General features: G+C 39.3%; 1 protein-coding gene across 1 annotated transcript in view; it reads right to left on the bottom strand.

Moving 5' to 3' along the window:
* The window catches only part of USH2A (usherin), a 558,238-nt gene that overhangs the window by 121,794 nt on the left and 417,338 nt on the right, over nt 1–19,106 (bottom strand). The window contains exons 48-50 of the mRNA XM_026657662.2: nt 11,288–11,456; nt 6,798–7,019; nt 647–870 (exon numbers count right to left, since the gene is read on the bottom strand). Coding sequence (XP_026513447.1) covers nt 647–870; nt 6,798–7,019; nt 11,288–11,456 — 615 coding nt within the window. The remainder of the gene's footprint in view (nt 1–646; nt 871–6,797; nt 7,020–11,287; nt 11,457–19,106) is intronic.

Below are 19,106 nucleotides of genomic sequence, written 5' to 3'. Positions count from 1 at the left end.
TAAAAATAAATATCATCATCACATCATCGTAATGGAACATACCCTGATTCCACTGAAGTCAATGCCAAAGTTCCCACTGAGTTCAATAGGGTCCAATTTAGTCCATGAAAAACATATCAGCATTGTGTTGTGTGTAAGGTTAGCTGATATGGTACAGAATCATATTCAACATCTGCACGGTATTTGCTATAGCAAAAAAAAATATTGCTACTCAAAAATTCTTACTCAGATACAATGAACAAGAACCCTATCCAAATTGGGATGTATAGTGATATTTCCATAAAATCTTTAGTCACTTCAGTTTCTATTCCCACTCAAGTAGTGCCAATAAGGATCAACAATGGTCACACAACTCAAACTTGCTATTCATGCCAACCCTGTTGGCATGCCAACTTTTAGCCCCTATACTAATCTGAAGTGCCGGGCAACACTTCACAAGAAGCAGCTAATCATTATTAATTCCTTTAGAATTCATTGCAATAACATCAATCATGGTGAACTCAGTCGGTATTAATATGGATGTAATGTGAAAATGAATAATGCACACAGGAGTTTTTATATTCCTATTTTAGAAAAATAGTTATGAACAATGTATTTCTCTGTCCATTGTCAAATCAGAGCCACTGAGAGGTTTTCTATCAATTACCTTCATCATCATTCCAGCTGAAATCTTGTCAGAGCAAACATATTTCAAAGGATTATATCCAACTCCATTACAGCATTCCTCGCTCTTCGGAATAAGTTCAGTCTCACAGCATTTTCCTGGCACTGGGTCATTCTTTTTAGCATGTGCTTTAGACTCACCACTGGAAGCTGAACAACATATGATATCTGACATATTCCCATATTCCTGCCCACAACAGAACATCCCTGCAACAATAAAACATTATATATTAATATGAAAAATGGCGGGGTGGGGGGAGAGAAAGGGAAATAACTGAGAATAGTATACAGTTGAGCATAAAAATGTCACACCGAGGCAGCTTGCTGGAATTGTGCAGAGAGAAAAAAAATTGAGATTCAGGTCTGAATGTGAGGTGACTGAACTGAGAGTCCTTATTCCCAGATGTACCTGAAAACAATTAACAAATGGAGAAAACAGACAGGGGTCCTCTAGAATCTCCTCACTTCTCGTGAGCTGGTGTGTGAACTCAGCTATGAAATACTGTATATATGGATGGTACCTTACATGTTAAGTTAAAGACAATCAATGATCAGCTAATTTAGAATGAGGAAATTTAGTAACCCCCTGATGGCATTCTTTTGCTTTTAGGCACAGGTGTACTAAATATGGGCTCATTCACCTTCAAGTGGCCTTTAAGCAGGACAGCCAGTTAACTAATGGTTAGATATTAACAAAAATAGCCTTCTAAAGAAAGTTGAGACGCGTATTTTGTGCCCCATTATATCGGCTTGTACTGTGTATAAACCACTAAATGAAAAGACCTTCAAGGTACCAACAACTATGATTCAATTCTCTCTTTTATAAAAGTTTTAATATCGTTTCTTGTTTTTTATTTCTAATAATAATTACATTTTATTTCATTTTATTTCCCTATTTTTATTTAAATTTCTTTTTAAACTAAATATTTTTGAGTGATGAAAACATAAAAAGCACCCAAAATCAGGGCAAATGTTCATATATTTTCCATGCACAATTACTCATTTGTAAATTATTTGTTTTGATATTGTCCCTTCTCCCCAAAAGGGAATGTGTAAATTTTATCTCAGGGAAAGTTTTTCTGAAAATCCTTTAAAATTAGGGATGTACACTAGGAAATGTCATTACCGACTCAACCATGATGGCATGAATTGTGCCATAATGAAAAACAGGACCACAATGTAAAATGAAAGCTAGAGTCAAAATAATTCATATTTGACTTGGTCTCTGCATTCTCCTAATCAGACATTTAAATGCAGCCTCGAGTTCCTTTACTGCCATTTATTGCAGCAATTCTTTTATAATAAGCCAGAGTCAATGCACACTGCTCTTTAAGGGACTGATCCTGAAAGCACCCACGTGAGTAATCCCATTCAAATCAATAGGTGTACTTAAGGTAGTAAAGTTATTTGTATACATTACCTGTTTGCAGTATTGGGACCTTACATAGCAATCAAAATGTGAAAACCAGCCTTCTAAGAGTTGAATATTTTTCTTTCTCCTCTAAATAAATAAATGCAGACATTGACCCAATTCAATACTAATAACCAGCCATCTGATAGCTCTGAGGGACTCTTGACAGGCAAACTAAAATTTTGATAATGAACTGTTTTCATACTGAAAAAACAACAACTCTGCATTCTTTTGCTGAGAACCTCATCTTTGTTTAACTGAATTAAATTTTTTCAGCCAAGATTTCACTCACATAACAAGAAGTGACTCCCTTTCTAGTTTCTTTGGTAAACCATTACTTCTTTAATTATTATCAACCTTGTTCCAGTGTGATAAATTGCTAATTACTTAATACCCTAATCAGCGTTCATTCTTTGCACAGATAAACTGTGACAGCGCCATTAATTTAAATAGTAATTTCACTTAATGGCCAGAACGGCACACCAGATTTTTATGCAGCATTTTCTGAAGACTGCATCCATCACTGCAATATTCTGACATAAAGATGTCTGACGTGCACTAACTCACTTAGGGAGAGCAGATGTTGCAGAGCAGAGTTTGGTAGTAATTCCCATAGTGCATCACTTCAGCATGAATGAGCTGCAAATGCAGAGATAGACAATCTTCTGAAACTGCATTGCATAGCCTTTGACCCCTTCCTAATTTATCACATGTAGCACTTGACTCTTGAACCTTGACACCACGAATGTACAATTTTAAATACGCCCCAAGAAAAACAAAATAGGTCCATATAATATTGATGGATTGATTTACTTTCCAACACCTCTTCATACAATTGCTTAAAGATGGAGAATTTCCTTTACACTGTTTGCTTATTTTACCAAAATACTGATTACTAAATATTTATCTGGAAATCAGCTGGAATGTGTGTGTCATGTTTTTTATATGCATGTTTTACAGGCAGAAAATGCAGTACAGCATGGAGAAAATATATGGGCTGGAAAAGCATTTCTTGCTCATAGTGATTTCTGTCAACAATTATTTCATGTTCATCCCCACAACTGAAAGAATTTACAAACATAGCTGGGTAATGAATGACTAATTTAGTATAGCTGCAAAACCAACGGTTTCAAGAGGAAGAATGAGAATTAAAAGGCTTACGCTTCAAAGCCAGAACAGAGGATCAACAAAATACAGAGCCAGTGTACACTGAAAGCTATTCCAGAAATCCTTGGCTTGAAGGTGGATATTGCAGCTACCGCAGATTGGGAATCACAGCTGTGCAGAATAGCGTATTTTGAGATCCTGGCCTGGGATCATAGGGGTAATTTATCAGAGAAAATTGGAGAAATTATGAGGTGGTTTCTGGTCACTCAATGCTTAAGAACCACCACAAGAAAACTTCGGATGCTTGTATGCAATTGTGAGGCTAGGGGAGGATATATTGTATGCAGTGGCATCATTGCCAGTCTTTGCCAGTAGATGTCTCTATGGTCAACCCTGCTAGTAAAGAGCCAAAATGAGAAAGGGAAAAATGAAACGAGAAATTGAGGGGAGAAATAAATTCACAGCAATCTGAGATTGAAGGGGCCACTTGTCATGGCAGGATAAAGTCTCCAAAAAAGGTTGTACAGAAGCAAACAGTAAATTGACAGCATACAAGACCTTACCCAAATGTACATTACAAACGTGGGTCCAGATTCTGCAAACATAACTTGATTTCAATAGACTTATTAATGTGTGTAAAGTTAAATATATGCACAAGTGCTTGCAACATTTGTTGACATTGATTTGCTTCCATCATACTTTTCAGAAAACAAACTCACCAATAAAAAAAAAACTCACTTGAAGTTACCTTTTTAAACATAGCATTCATTGGCTAGGTACAAAGTACAGCATCAAAAGCATTTCAGCTCTAGAGTAAGGCCAAGTAGAGAATGGACCCATTATACAAGAAGCAAGTCCCATTTTCTTAAGAGAAGTGTGTTATGCTTTTCTGCAGGAGAATATTTTTTCGTTACAATCATAGGCATGATGGGGTGGGAGGTAAGTAGATTTTAAGGCTGGCTGGTACATTTTCTTGATGGTTTTGCAAGGCTGAATTGCCACAAGAAATTAAGCACCAAATATACGGAGTATGATATATGAAAACATAGCCTATTTTATGTTTAGTTCAACAAAATAAGAATTTTTAAAAACTGAGTAATCGTTGAACAAATTTGTCTTTCAAACATATGTGTGTGTCCAGTCTTATGCTTGCTCACAGCAAAATATGTCCTCACAGCAAATCTATGAGTGATGAAAAAGCTACCGATTTTATTCTTTAATAGCCAGAAATGTCATCTTGACCCATTTTGAAGAAAAATTGCATAAATGATAGAGCAATATAGGCAAACACTTATATAAAAAATAAAAAATGTTTAAAGGCTTTTAAAATATATATTAAGAAAAAAAGGTTAAGAATACACATGCAGTGAAATGAAGAACATGACTTTTATCCCAAGATACCTGTATTACACTTCTAGACAACTCATCTGCCCAGAGAGAGCAGTAAAAACATAAACGCTACCCCAGCAGTTCTGTTCCAACAGCATCTGTTAATTCACTCCATTTATAAAATACATATTGACAAAGACAACTGAACTGGGACCAGGGAGATTTGATTTGGTGTGAGAAAGTCAATTCAATGTGATTTTGTTAAAGGGCTCCTGCAGGCAAATAAAAGAGTTTAAGTAATAAAGTACATAAAGAGATGTTTTACGAGTCAGCCCCGTCTGCGTCTGGTACAGGAGTGATATTGTGTGATTTCTACGTTGATGTTGTGGAGCTGACAAGTAAGGATTGGGGTGACGAGGAGCAAAGAGGATGCTAGCTGTGTAATTCACCACTGGAATGAAACGAAGGCATGGGAACCACTGGAGAAAGCTGTGATGCTGGTTTAGCCCTTTTCCAACAATTATCACAATGGTATGGGAAATCCTATAGGTTTGGGTGAAGAATACATCTAATGTTACCATAGGGGGTTGAAGTGAGAAAGAACTCAGGTGAAGAAAGGATGACCTGTTTTTGGTGGGGAAGGGCATGGGATGCCCTGTCCAAGGGGTTCATGGAGACTTATACTTAATGATACCTGACATTATGAGCTTGATTTTCAAATCTGGGTATCAAAATTAGGGTGCTCATTCCACAGCTAAATGCTCTCACTGACATGTAGGTGGCCAAATACCTATTTTAGTCACTTCGGTGCCAATCTGGGCACACAAAAGTGGAACTGGGTACTACAATTTACGACTCCCATGTTTAAAAATTGGGCTTCCCTTCTAGATGACAATTAGTAAAGAACAGTTTTCTTCAGACTGAAAACACCTAAGATTAACAGGCTTTTACTTTTTCTCTGAATACTGTGTTAAGAAGGATATTTGTACCGGAATACCTACTTATGGTTGTTAATAACAACTAGCTCTTCAATCTGTAGATCTCAATCTGCTTCACAAAAGAGGTAAGGATCCCTGCTCATTTACAGATGGGGAAACACAATGGCAAAGCGATTTTCTTAAAAACAACGAGGAGTCCTTGTGGCACCTTAGGCACCAACAAATTTATTTGGGCATAAGCTTTCGTGGGCTATAACCCACCTCATCAGATGCATGGAGTGAATAAAAGTAGGCAGGTATAAATATACAGCACATGAAAAGATGGGAGTTGCCTTATCGAGTGTGTGGGGGGGTCAGTGCTAACAAGGCCAATTCAATTAGGGTCGATGTGGCCCATTCCCAACAGTTGACAAGAAGGGGTGAATATCAACAGAGGGAAAATTATTTTTTGTAGTGCTAATGAGGCCAATTCAATCATGGTGGATGTGGCCCATTCCCAAGAGTTGACAAGTAGGTGTGAGTATTATCTTTTTTTCCCATTAAGATCTTAATTTTAGGTCACTGCAATTCTATGTGCAACTGTTAAACTATCGGTCCTACTGAAGCATTGGCTGAATCCACTCTATCAAACGGAACTTGATGTGTGAAAGGTGGACTGGGTACAGCGGGTGGGGATTTGGTGATTTGGTCTCATCACTAGATCTTATTATTTAAAAAAAGCTATGGGCTATTTTCCCCAGCCACCATGTGGGTGCACAAATGAGGGAGAGGGTCCAAATAGACTCATCCCCTCTACTTCCTACTTGTTTACACCCAAAGACCCAGGAACAATGGAAATCCTTGTGCTGAGAGGCACGAGGACTTAGCACCACTCTCAGGACAAGTGTCTGCAAGGGGAGTGGAGAGAGGACTGGAGTGAGGCCAGACACAGAGAGGGGGGCAGATGGTGCACTCCTCTTGGTTTCCAGAAGCTCCAGGATGTGTTGTGCCTGCCGGAAGCACACAACCACCTGGAGTGCCTGCTAGGGCTGTGCCCTGGCTTTATGCCACAATGTAGCCCTATATTTTAATACTAGGCTACGTAACTTTTTCTCAAAAGGCAAAGAGGAGAGAGAGATGATGATGGGATGTGGAATAAAATGACCCACATCCCTGAATGCTCCTTCAGCAGGATGGGGTGGGGAGGGAGTTAAGTCTTTATTTTAATGAAAGGGGCACGTCTACTGTACATCTACGTGCTTCATTGCAGAGTGGCCAATGTTGGACTAGGGCTGGCGAGGTGGAGAGCCATCCATGCCCAGTCCTGGTTTTTCTATACAGTACATTTTGGTGGTAATGTCAGAGCTTACCTGGGAGAGGTCTGTGTGCAGTTCCCTTGTCTCCATCACCGCAGCAGATCAGGTCTTTGCTTACTAATTGCCCACCACAGCACTGATGACTGAAGCCATCATGGAGTGATCCACCACAGCAGATCTGATTCCCTGACGTGGAATAAGGAGTACCCTGGCAGCAAGAGTCACCAACTCCAACCGAAACCCTGTTTTGTTCTTCATTAGGGCAGCACACTTCTCCTGTTAATTTAAGTATAAAATTGGTGATTTCGTGCATATGCGGCTATTGAAATCTTTGAGAGAATTCACATTGACTGCAATGGATATTGGATTGGGGTCATCGTCTATTATCTTTAAATACAAATTATTGCACATGAAAACACAGACTCTTTTGCACAGTCATTTCCTATACTTCAGAGTGCTGTAACGTTATAAATGCTTATAACAACACCACCACAAACACACAGGCACCAAAGCAGAGGCTAACTTAGAGCTCTTTGAAATGAAATGGCTCATAAGATATTTATTGCAATATAAGCAAGACAAAGTCTGCATAGAAAAGCAACATACTTTTAAAAAACCTTCTATATTTGTAAGCACTTTAAGCTAGATTAGTGTTGGTTTGATACTTGTAGCATAGGCAGCCACAGAGTAATGAAGATTTCACTTTTGAAGGCTGCCAATTACCACCATTTATGAGGGTGGGTTTTGATGGGGTTAATTGTGTACCAGAAATGGAGAGGCGATTGCTAATTCATTCAACACAGGACACAAAGTAGCTATCATATGGTAACAACTACCATTTTGGGCTTGATTTGAAATAGTGACCTAAGAGTGGGGGTTCTATAGTATCTACCTAAACTGGAATATTTTGTGTGGCCCAAATGCTGATACTGCAGGATTTGAAAAGAAGCACGGGAAACGGAATAGGGGTGATGGCTGTCTTCTGCTTTTCAGGACAGACAGCAATACTGACAAAATATTTCGAACTCTCGTTACTTTTTAAGCAATTTTCTCTTGTCCTTCTAGCTTCATTTTCCTCTGTGACAGACACAGCTCGAATCCTCTTCTCTTGAAAGGATGAGTGTTCCAATAATGACTTTAAACCCCATGCAGCTATTAATTGCGAGACACAAAATATGCACTGATGACATTCAAGGTAGAGCATTATTTCTCTTCACTCAGAATTCGTTGGTAGAAAACGTGGCATGTGAGGGGTACTAGCATTATTTTTTTCACTCTGCTTAGAGAGTGCAACCTCCCATTTTAGCTCTGGGATACATTTTGGCACTTCAGCCTGCTCCAGAGTCACAGAACCGAGACTTCCTAATTTGTAATCTTCATGCCGTTAGCACAATATGCTGCTGTACATCTAGTGCCATCAAGCTGGCCAAACAACATCTGGGAAATATGTATGCTTAGAGAGTACTCTGTATAAATATCTTTATCAAATAAAGTCAATAATAAACAAAAAGACAAGAACAAATCTTTCCAGTATAATAGATATAATCTGTTTAGATACTTAGCCATATTTTCCTTCATTCCTCAGAATCTAATTTAGTGACTGCACAGCAATAGGCCTCAAAACAGTGACTGTAGGTTACATCAGTTGGAAATAAAACTGTTTTTTGCAAAGGACTATTAGACATTAGACACAAAGGATCAGTAACCTTCTCATTAACCTCTCAAAATGGGATCCATTCCAAGCTAGGTTTGAAATGTTTTCTCTCTGAAAACTACCATGCAGTCTTACCAGTTAATTGTTATCCTTATCAAAGAATGACCCACATTAACATTTAGCTTGGGGTTATTAGCATATTTATAAAAAAAAGAAAGAAAACTGACCAACATTGTTCATGTTGCTGCCCTTTAGAATAAGAAAAAAAAGAGGGAGAATGCACTAAGTATATTTAAAAAAAATATTTGCAAATCATGTACAAATATTCACGGCTTCATGCTTGAGGACTATGATTGAACATGAAATATTTTCAGATACAAGATGCTTTGTGTCACTATTCTTTTCTTTCCTGATGTAAACAACATTAAGCTAGTTAACACAGACCACTGGATGGGGATAGAGGTCACAGAATATAATCTTCCCATTTCAGTACATTGAGATTAATGAGCCAGCAAAATACTTTTCTCTGGTTTTTCTGAGAGCGCATTTTTCTGATGACATCATGGTAGACATTCTAATATTGTGATATATGAATTCCTTTTCAAGGGATTGGCGCTCGAGATGTGCTGAACATTTTGGCAGAAATTCAAGCATTTCTGAGCATAGACAGTGCGTGACATCTCATGGGTAATGCAAGCATTTTAGCTCCTGACCTGTCAACTGCCTGCAAAGAGATTTGCGTACTAAACACCCAACAAAAAAATCTTTTTGAGGGCGACCAGGCCTACAGTCTTTGAATAAAAATCAGTAACCTAAATGGGAAAAATACTTAAAAGTCATATTTCAGGAAAAAATACATTTGGGGTTTGCAAGCTCAAATTTTGTCTTAAAAGCACATCAGAAAAGGTGAGAAAAGCAGCCAGCAAAGTACATTACAATACTGCATAGGAGCTACCAGCTTTGGTCGTTTATATGCCAGAAAATTAGGATGTGTTGGGGAGATTATGTGCATTTTAGCAGTTAGGTGATTAGCTGCAAAGAACCCTTTCCTAATGTGATAACATGGTATTCCTGAGCTGCATTTCTAAGTTTTCAGTCCTGCATTACTGTCCAGTCCCTAGGGTGAAAGCGAGTGGGAGCACTGGTACACTACTGAGACACCACCTCTCTACCCATCACTTCACCTAAGAGTGAGATCATCTGAGTGCTTGAAGTGATGGTCTGTACAGTCAACAAGTCTAGAGTTTAGGGAGTTCTCATCTGAGGTTCCAGAGGGTCTGGTATTTATTTTTCCATAGGCTTCAGCTACACTATAATTTTAAACTGATATAGTAACCAATTAGAAATATGGCTGGCTCTAATGATGGTTTGTGTCAGCACATAACATCCCGGGGTGCGTGGCCTCATAGATTTCTAGTGCCACTTTGCACCATGTTCTCTGGCTCGGTCCTATGCTCATGTCACTGGCAAGGCTTGTATTGCCTTTAATGATGCAGGATCAGAGCCTCTTTCCACAAAAGAGGCACTATGGGGCAGCTGCCCAGATTTTCCTAGATTGCACACATGCAAAAACAGTTAGGCAATAGGGCTGTGTTGTCGAAGAAGCTGGTGTGTGCACAGAACTCATGTGTGTTTGTTGTAAATGGGTCAGAGAAGCATGTCACAAGAGAGTCTGAGCATGTTGGAGAGTCTCTTTACTCAAGCTTTTTCTGAGGAGTTGGGCTAAGTGGGAACTGTTCCTTTCCTTTTTGCAGGGGTGGAGTTTCTGTAGTACTGACATTTTATCAGTTTGTCTGTCAAGTTATCTTTTTCATTATTTACAAATTTGTAGTAGGTGCCTAGAGATAAGGATGATGGGTGCACAATATAAATCAAATCAACCAACCAATGAATTGGAGACCTAAGATATAGCAGTCAGGAGCAACAAGAAATATTTAATGTTCTCTCTTTATCCCCTCACTATATAACCCAATAATGTTTACTAGTAAGTAAGTGATATTTTAAATGTTAAATGGAATTTGAAATGGATAACTGGAAGCCTTCAATATAAAGTAGAATGTGAACATTTTACCAAAAACATGATTTATTTCCTGAAAATTAGAAACAAAGGCACTTTTTAAAAGTAATGGTTACGTTACAAAAGTTACCTGTAACTTGTCATGTGTTTCACCTGAGAATCTTTTTAGATACAGTAGTGTTCTGTTTATATGCACCATTAGTAGGAATTCCTTACAAAGAAAACCCCACACCATTTTGACAGTAATGGTGCTGTCCAGGGATCTGCAGAGACCATCATGTTACTGAACAGTCCCATGGATTAAAAATGATGATGTACTTTCTGCATTTGGAGAGGGAGTCCGCTGCAGCAGTATTAACACCAGGAGCATCTGAGAAATGTTGAGCTTGCCATCCAACATATATAGTTGCACTTCTCTCTACGTATCACAGGTATGGAGGGACTAAAAGCTCTTGCTACAGGAGCAGGCAGGCAGACCACCACAAGATTAAGTCACACAAAAGACATAGCACCACAAAATTGCCTGACAGCGTCCCTATTAAGCAGAACTGCCCTCCCCATTAACCAGCAGTTGTTGCTGTTAAGTATCATTCATGTTAAATTCGTTTGGGAAATGACCCAATTAGGAAGATTTATCGGTTAGGCATTTCCTGTGTAAGTGGAGTCGACTGTGTTTAGGCAGCAATATCAAGGCAATTTCTCATTGCCCATTCCATGTCGGTACAGAACCTTTGCTCATCTATAAATGACATCAAAAATCTCTATAAATGCTGAACATATTAATATGTATTCACCTTCCTTGGTTTAAGAGGTACATCAACTCTACTGTGCAATTTTATTTCTTTCAAATGCTTGAAAGAAGTTGCCTCTTACCTGCTAATACCTTGGTGTAATAGCCACCGCAGCACTGATACTTTGGTTGCACAGCGTGTATCTGACCACCACAGCAAACCCCCAATGAATTAAGAATAAATGGAATGTACTTGTCCTCACAGCACTGGAAGCCAGGTTTATTGTTGTGCAGAATCCCATTACAACACACCTAAAAGTAGTTTAAAAAATAGAAAGCCAATATCTGTTAAACAAAACATAATGCACCCGCTGACAAAACAATGTATATGAAAAATGTGTACAATAAATTCTAGCTCTGATGTTAATATGAATGCAGGCAAACAAAATGCAACACGGCTAAAATCCTGTGCCCTCCAGCATTATTAGACTTCAATAAACTACTGTTCATCTGACAGAATGTTGCTATTTTGTGGCCTTCGACCATGCTGCACCTTAATAAAATACTCCATTAATATGAATTGTCTTCACATGACTCCTAGGATGTTTGAGTCTGGCAATGTGGAGTAGATTTCGATATATAGATATAATCTGCCCCCACCTTCCCATATTCAATTTTTATTTTGATGAGACATCTGATCTAAAAACCTTACAACTAGGAAAAACAGGACTTCCCAATATGAGCTCTTGTGTTCCCTTTTCACATTAAAATAGTTTTCTTCTTATAGCATACGATCACTTATTTATTACCACAAGTCTACAGACAATATGATCTCAAGAGAATATAATTTATATACTTTTTTCAAAATAAAATTTACATGGAAATGAATTTTGAAAAGGCCTTTTAACTGTGGTCTTCTCTCCAGGTACTGTAGAGGAAATTATACGCTTGAACAATCAAATAATTATTTGTATGCTTACTCCTGTGCAGATAGACCAGCATCCTGTATACATAACAAATCATATAGCACAGTTGGGAAAATCATAGTGAAATGTAACCTCAGAACCTGTTCAGTGCAGCTATATTATTTAGAATGGCTGCCTCTTGTGGCTAGAAGGAAAATGCAGTTGGCAGTACAGCACGAGTGTTTAATCGCGATCATCCCTTTCTTTTCTAATTCAGCTCATCACAACAACAGAGAAAGAAAAGAAAAGAATGTGTCTATCTGTTCAAAAGGAGCTTTTGTTTGTCTAGTTCCTTTAAATTCATTACTGATTGACAAAATTAAATAATTAAGAGAAGTGAATGACTTACTCCCTAGATTAACAGCTGAAATAATTGAGGAATGATGGACCAAGTGGTATGAACTGATAAAAATAAAATCGTAGATATAACATTTATAACAACACTATGTATATCCTTCCTGGAAGAAACACACAACCCATGCTGCCACCCCCTCTCCTCTGTGCTACTATCTTGTGTACATGGCACCTTTTCTTTTACTGTTCATGTAAGAAAATAAATTGTATTCTCAATTATCTTGTAAATTTCTGATCACCAGATTCTGTCTGGCTTTCATGGGAGTGTGCAGTGCAGTGAAAGCAAGGAACCACTGCCTCTGACTTTCCATGGTCTGCGAAAAAGCCAGGCAGAAAGGCAGTGGCTCCATCTCTCTCTCACCACAGGACCATACAATGCCCTAAAGGGGATAGAGATGGGTGAAGCATTATAAAGGATGGGTTCACCTTATAAAGGAGTGTTGTGATAGGCACACTCCTTCTGCCATCCAGTGCTCCTCTGAGAAGGTGAAGCTCTGCACTTAAATGTAGTTGTACTTAAATGACCTGTAGTTACTACTCCTTAAAAATAAAAGCTGCAGGAGGTCTGGTCGGTATTAAGCCACTCTTCCTTCTTCACTCACATTTGTCATCAGATGGACCCAGAAGATTAGCTGCAGTGTCTCTACCTTCCCAGGTCCTTAAAAGTACCCTTGGCTCTATCAAATCAGCCAATATGTGTATCATTGGCCCCAATGTAGACTGCATGAATTAGAAATTCTTCAGCCTTCGTAAGGGTATCCTCTGCTCCTCTTTTCATATTACTTCTCTTGGGACACCAGAGGCAGTATATAATCTAGTTATCTGAGTAAATGATGGCTTAAAACCTAGTCTTCAACCCTGCTCTAATCTCTTTCCCACTGACGGTCCCTTCTGATGGTGCTTCTCTTTGTAATCTACCTAATTTGGTTTCTCTGGTTTCTTTCACAGGCTTCAGTTGCTTGTCAATGTTTCCTTGTCACCCAGGATGAAAAGCAGTGAGAACTTCATCCAGATAGTGTCCCCCTAGACTTTGCAGAAATAGAAGTACTGCACATCTTTGAATTAGCCAGCACTGGATCCTGCAGTAGCCATCTTATAGTCCAGCTGATGCCTTCAAGCAATGCTTCGAGTGGACTGGGCACAGCCACTCCACATGCCTCAAAGAAGTATTGTAAGGCTCACTTTATTCCTGATTGTAAAGTGTTTTGAGACCCTTGGATGGAAGGTGCTATGTAAGTGTAAAGTATAATTATTAATGTTTTTTCTTTCCCAACTGAACTCCCTTGGGAAATCCCCGATCAGATAACTAGCGATGTTCTCTGACCCCCAGTAGCTCCACACTCTTATTTAAAATGACTCAAGTCTTCCTGTCAGGATCTTCCAAAACCCCACACAGAGCTTCCAAAAAAAATCCCCAGTCAGAGCTAAAATACGTCTGGACTTTTTTATCTGGCGTTACCAATTGATGTACTTGGTGCTATTATTATGTAGCTACATAACGTCCTCTGCAGCCAGCTGTAAATTGTGAAATAGCACTTTTTTGGCAGCACTCTCAAGACAGTCAGTTACTATTTGCATTGGTATTAAGCTCAAAGAATTTGCATTATCAACCCATAAAATAAAATGTATTCAAGTAGCGTTAGGATTATGTCACAAACCAAATCAGCAAAGGCATTGAAAGTAATGGCTAAAGGTTATTATTATCTCATCCTCTTATATTTAGGTGCGGCAGCACATACTGGATGTTGTAATGGTGCCCAGCAATTTGAGATCCTTGCAATAATCAGACACAGTAGCCCAAACACTTGACCAGGTCTTAGATTCCCCCCTGTAGAAGGCTGTGACATATGTACAGACTAGACAGTAGGTCACAGTGTTATTAGTTGCAATGGTGTGGACAGCTTGTCCTTAGCTATAGTCACTGTACTTAAACATGTTGTTACATTAATTCATTTGCAAATTGATACCTGTAAAAATCTTACTATCACACACACCGTGGTAAATCACTCTCGGGCTGTATTTTCTATGAACAGCAGGTGGTGATCGTGTTCCCTCTGCTCACGACAGGCAACCTTCAAAGCTACTAGCTGTGAGCACTTGGTTGCTCAGGCATGCAGTTGTGTAAGGCAGGGAGCAGCCATGTTTATCTATCTTATCACACACACACTCCTCCAGAGCCACCTATGAGACTGGCAAGTCTCAAAAGACTAGATGGAATTCTTATGAGCTATAAGCTTGTTAAAAACACTTTTCTGCTTGTGGAGCAAGCACTGCAGCAAGGACTGACCCATGACATCCTCATGTGGGAAATAAATCTCTTCTATTAGTAAGTACTGCTATTTTTTGGTTAATTGGTCCCCAATACTGTATAAGTTCCCTGCTGTCCATTGGCCAGACCATAGGAACTGAAAATGCGTCTCCTGGTGTTACATTACAGGGACCTGGTGCTGTGGTGAGAGTCCAGTGAGGCCTCCCACTCCTTTTCCCAAGCTGTTGCTTTCCTTGGACAATTAACACAGATGTGAATTTTAAAACCTGAGAGTAAAAATTCTGTTTGCAGTGCTATACGTTGTCCTAGTAGAATAATTTGCATTTGGGATGTTATTGACCAAAGCTTACTATATTTCTGTACTGTCCTCTTTTTTGGGGCCAGATGTTGACCTGAGCATCTTGCCCAAGCCCTGAGAGAACCTAGAATAGACTTTGCAACCCTGCTGCTAGTGTTCACGTGAATGTTGACAGTCTTGTGGCCTGAATGGAATGTGCCTTGTGATGCTGCCTTAATTTCCAAGAGTCCTGCCTGTGAGATTGAGCTATTTCAGGAGGCTAGGTATAGAGCCACTATTTTTGTTGCTGTTCTTCTTAAAGAAATGAGTCCTGACAATGTTTTGAATAAATGGCATTCATGTATTAATTATGATGAGTCAAGGGGCAAGCTTGCACCTCCTAGTCATGCCAGAGCTCCGTTTGATTAGTTCATTAACAGCAGATTTATGTAGCTTGTCGCTGCTGAAAATAAAAGTACTGCAGCTGTATTAACACTTCCATTCAGTCTCCTTTTAGGCACTGAACTGTTCACTGTGACCACTGTTGTTATTCAAACTCATGAGCCACTGCTTAATGAAATTATTTCCCTTTACACCACTATTTTAATTAATTTTTTTTCATTGTGACAATCTCTCATTGCTTGCTTTGTTAAATAGGATGCACATAGCAACAGCAGGACAGTTCAGGTGGTATAGCTACACAGGCAATGGAGAAGTGCCTTCAGCACTTCAGGTATCTTAGCTGCTGGGTGGAGTTGTAACACACTCCACCACTAATTTGAATATCTCCCTCAGAACTCCAGAGGATGTTTGTTCAATTGGCTAATGTCCTTTTAAAGATTTCAAGTGTGAACAGGATTGTGTGGGCAACACACATTAGTAACGACACCTAGGCAAGAGAGTGTTATGAACTTCAGCAGACTGAAAACACCAGCATAACAATCCTGGGACTGAAAAAGAGGTATTGTCGCATAGTGTATATTTCATATGTGATTATACAAATGAAGCCCCTCCTGTCAAGCAAACCACAGATGTATTGTAAGCCAGGAACTCGACACTCAGCTTTTCAGTAAAGCTTGTCTTCCTATGGTTTTTGGCATTCAAGCATCACACACCTGTCCAATGATGGCATAAGAGTGTATTTTGATGAAGAAAGAAATAAATGCCATCCCAAGGAGTTTTAGTAGAATAAGTTCAAACAGGTTTAAAAGATTCAACAAGTGCAGAACAAATTAAATAGGATTAAACTTAGGACCTGATCCAAAGCACATTGAAGTCAATGGGAGTCTTTCCATTGACGTCAATGGGCTTTGGATGAGGCTTTAAACTACCTCATTCATGGTCCTTTGCATGTGCATGGATTTAAAATTAAACAGTGACTCACACAGAGTAAAAGATTATTTGACACACTGCATTCCTATTATTGAAGTGTGGGTTTCTTTGTTGGGGGTGGAATTGTGTTTTAATGCTCTTATTTTGTATATAAGGAACAAAGAATACAGTCCCTTTGTTCCAGTGTTCCATAACAACCAAACTGATATTGCAAAATGTCACCCTTTGATCAACAGATAAGGAAAAATGTTAATACATAACACTGGATCCCCAATTTAATTACATACAAATGGACTGATTGTCCTCTCACTTAATACCTGTACAAATCAAGTATAACCCCATTTAAGTCAATGGAATTACACCAGGATAAAACTGGTGTGAGAGGAAAATCAGGCCCATTGTCTCTTGCATAAAATATACAATTAATAAAGCGAGTGAAATGCCAGCTTGCTTGAGGGAGATTCCATGCCATATTTCAAAGATGACTTTGCCAGTGTTTGCCCCAATTACCACTGGTTAAAGTCCATATGAAAGGGAGTGGAAAGAGAAGACTGCAGCTCAGCATGGGGTTTCTGTGACCAAAGTTAGATGCTTGCTGTTGAGCAAGCAGATGTGGCTCAAGAGGCAAGTTCAATGGCTGAAGTAGTTGAGCTTTATGCAAAAGGGAGCAAGAGGAGTTGGGAAAAGCTGATTTTGGCTTAGGAGGGAGGGTATGAAGTTACCAGGTTTCACTTGAAGGAGAGGAGTACTTGTGGCACCTTAGAGACTAACAAATTTGAGCTTATGCTCAAATAAATTTGTTAGTCTCTAAGGTGCCACAAGTACTCCTGTTCTTTTTGCGAATACAGACTAACACGGCTGCAACTCTGAAACCTGAAGGAGAGTGAGAGGAAAAAGAACGAATCAAATGTGGTTCAACAGGGTAGCCTCTGGGGGCGCCATAGGAAGAACTCAGCAGCACAGCAATCATGACAACTGTATTTGAAAATCCACAGGTCTTCTTCAAAGTCTCATTACCCATTTAATCAGAGCCCTTTCAGACTTAGCTGTGCCCCAACAGGCCCGTGTGGATATTGTCCCCCCAAATCATTCACACACAGTCCTGCTCTCTCGTCAATGGCAAAATTTTATGTGGATGCCTGGCTCAGAGGAAGGCAACAGAACACCAACAGTACGTTGGGAGTGTTATTTGCATTTCAGAAGCAGAATGGGCAGGACATGCCCCTAGTCAGACATTCAAATTAGAGCTGTGCTAATCATGGATTTTTGGTTTGCTGACAGTTGTAAAAAAATTGTGGGGAAAAATTGTTTTCAATCAACCCAAAATCAAAAATTTCCAGAATTTTTGGCAAATTGAAAAGTCGGGAAAAGAAATTCATTTCAGGTTTCAGGACAAACAAAACATTTAATTCAACCTGAAATTAAACATTTGATTTTGATTTCAGGCATTTTAAAACTTAAAAAAAAAGAAAGGATATTTCTAAACAACAGGAAAAATCAAAACATTTAATTTAGAAAATGTCAAAATGAAATGTTTTGACTTTTTCAGACATTTTTTTTAGGGGTTGTTTGGTTTGGATTTTTTTTTTAAACCAAAATAATTTGCTGAAACAACATGAATCAATTAAAGTTTTATCAACCTGAACCTGCACTTTTTTCTCAAAAAAAAGTTTCAGCTGAAAAATTTCACCCAGCTATATTCAAACGTATAAAGTGGCAATAGAGTGTCCCACAGTGATTCCCACAGGCCCTTAGGGACTGTTGGCAATGTGTATTACAGCAGGCCAAGCACTGATTTGTGATGAGTATCCACAGTAGAGAAGATAAGATAAGGGGACAATATTTTCATAAAGTCACCTGCATGAATGAGTTGATATTTTATATAGGTCTATGTGACATGGCAGTCTTTGCCCTTTGGACCACCTGAAATCACCTGGGCACTTCCACATTTGTAAGCACCACTGTGTTATTTATGGAGTCCTCTCCACCAGTTCACCAGTACAACCTCAGGCAGGGACATACAATTAGAAATAAACTTCCCCCTTTGCCCACTCTCTGGGGAGGGAGAGGGAAAGATCTCCTCTTCTCGATATCCTGTCTCCTATGGCCCCCTTCCAGCCTTCCTCCCTTGCACTTTCTTCCCTCTCCTTTAACTGTTCCCAGCTGACGGGCTGATTGCTGTCATTGGGTATGTCTACACTGCGATTAGAAAAAAAAAAACAAAAAACCCCCAACACCCATGGCAGAGAGTCTCAGAGCCAAAGCTAAAAATTGCAGTGTAGGCACTGGGGCTTGGGTTGGAGCCTGGGCTCTCAGAGCCACGCCCTCATGGTTTCAGAGTCAGGGTTCCAGCCCGAGCCCCAGTGCCTACACTGCAATTTTATAGCCCTGCAGCCCAAAATCCTCGAGCCCAAGTCATCTCGCCAGGGGCCAGCTGCAGCCATGCTGTCGATCTTTTATCCCAGTGTGAACATACCTATTAGCTTATCAGCTTCCTGCCTAATTAAGCCATTAAGCACGCATCCTCCCCAACCTTAAATCCACTCCAGGGGGTAGGAATAGTTAGTACCTTAGTGACCAGAACGCTGGGTCAGCTCTAGGCTGCTAGCACTCTGTCACCGTCTATTTTAAATTACTCCCAGGGCCCTAATCCCACACTAATAGTAATAAATGCTTACCAATGCTTGTACTGCACCTAGCTCAATAGGACCAAATCCTGAAGAAGAAGAAGAAGAAGAAGAAGAAGAAGAAGAAGAAGAAGAAGA

Source organism: Terrapene carolina, unplaced genomic scaffold (genome assembly GCF_002925995.2).
Source record: "Terrapene carolina triunguis isolate 2854851 unplaced genomic scaffold, T_m_triunguis-2.0 Scaffold262, whole genome shotgun sequence".
NCBI lineage: Eukaryota > Metazoa > Chordata > Testudines > Emydidae > Terrapene > Terrapene triunguis.
The sequence above is the reverse complement of the archived record's forward strand: the minus strand, read 5'-3'. Positions and strand labels throughout refer to the sequence as shown.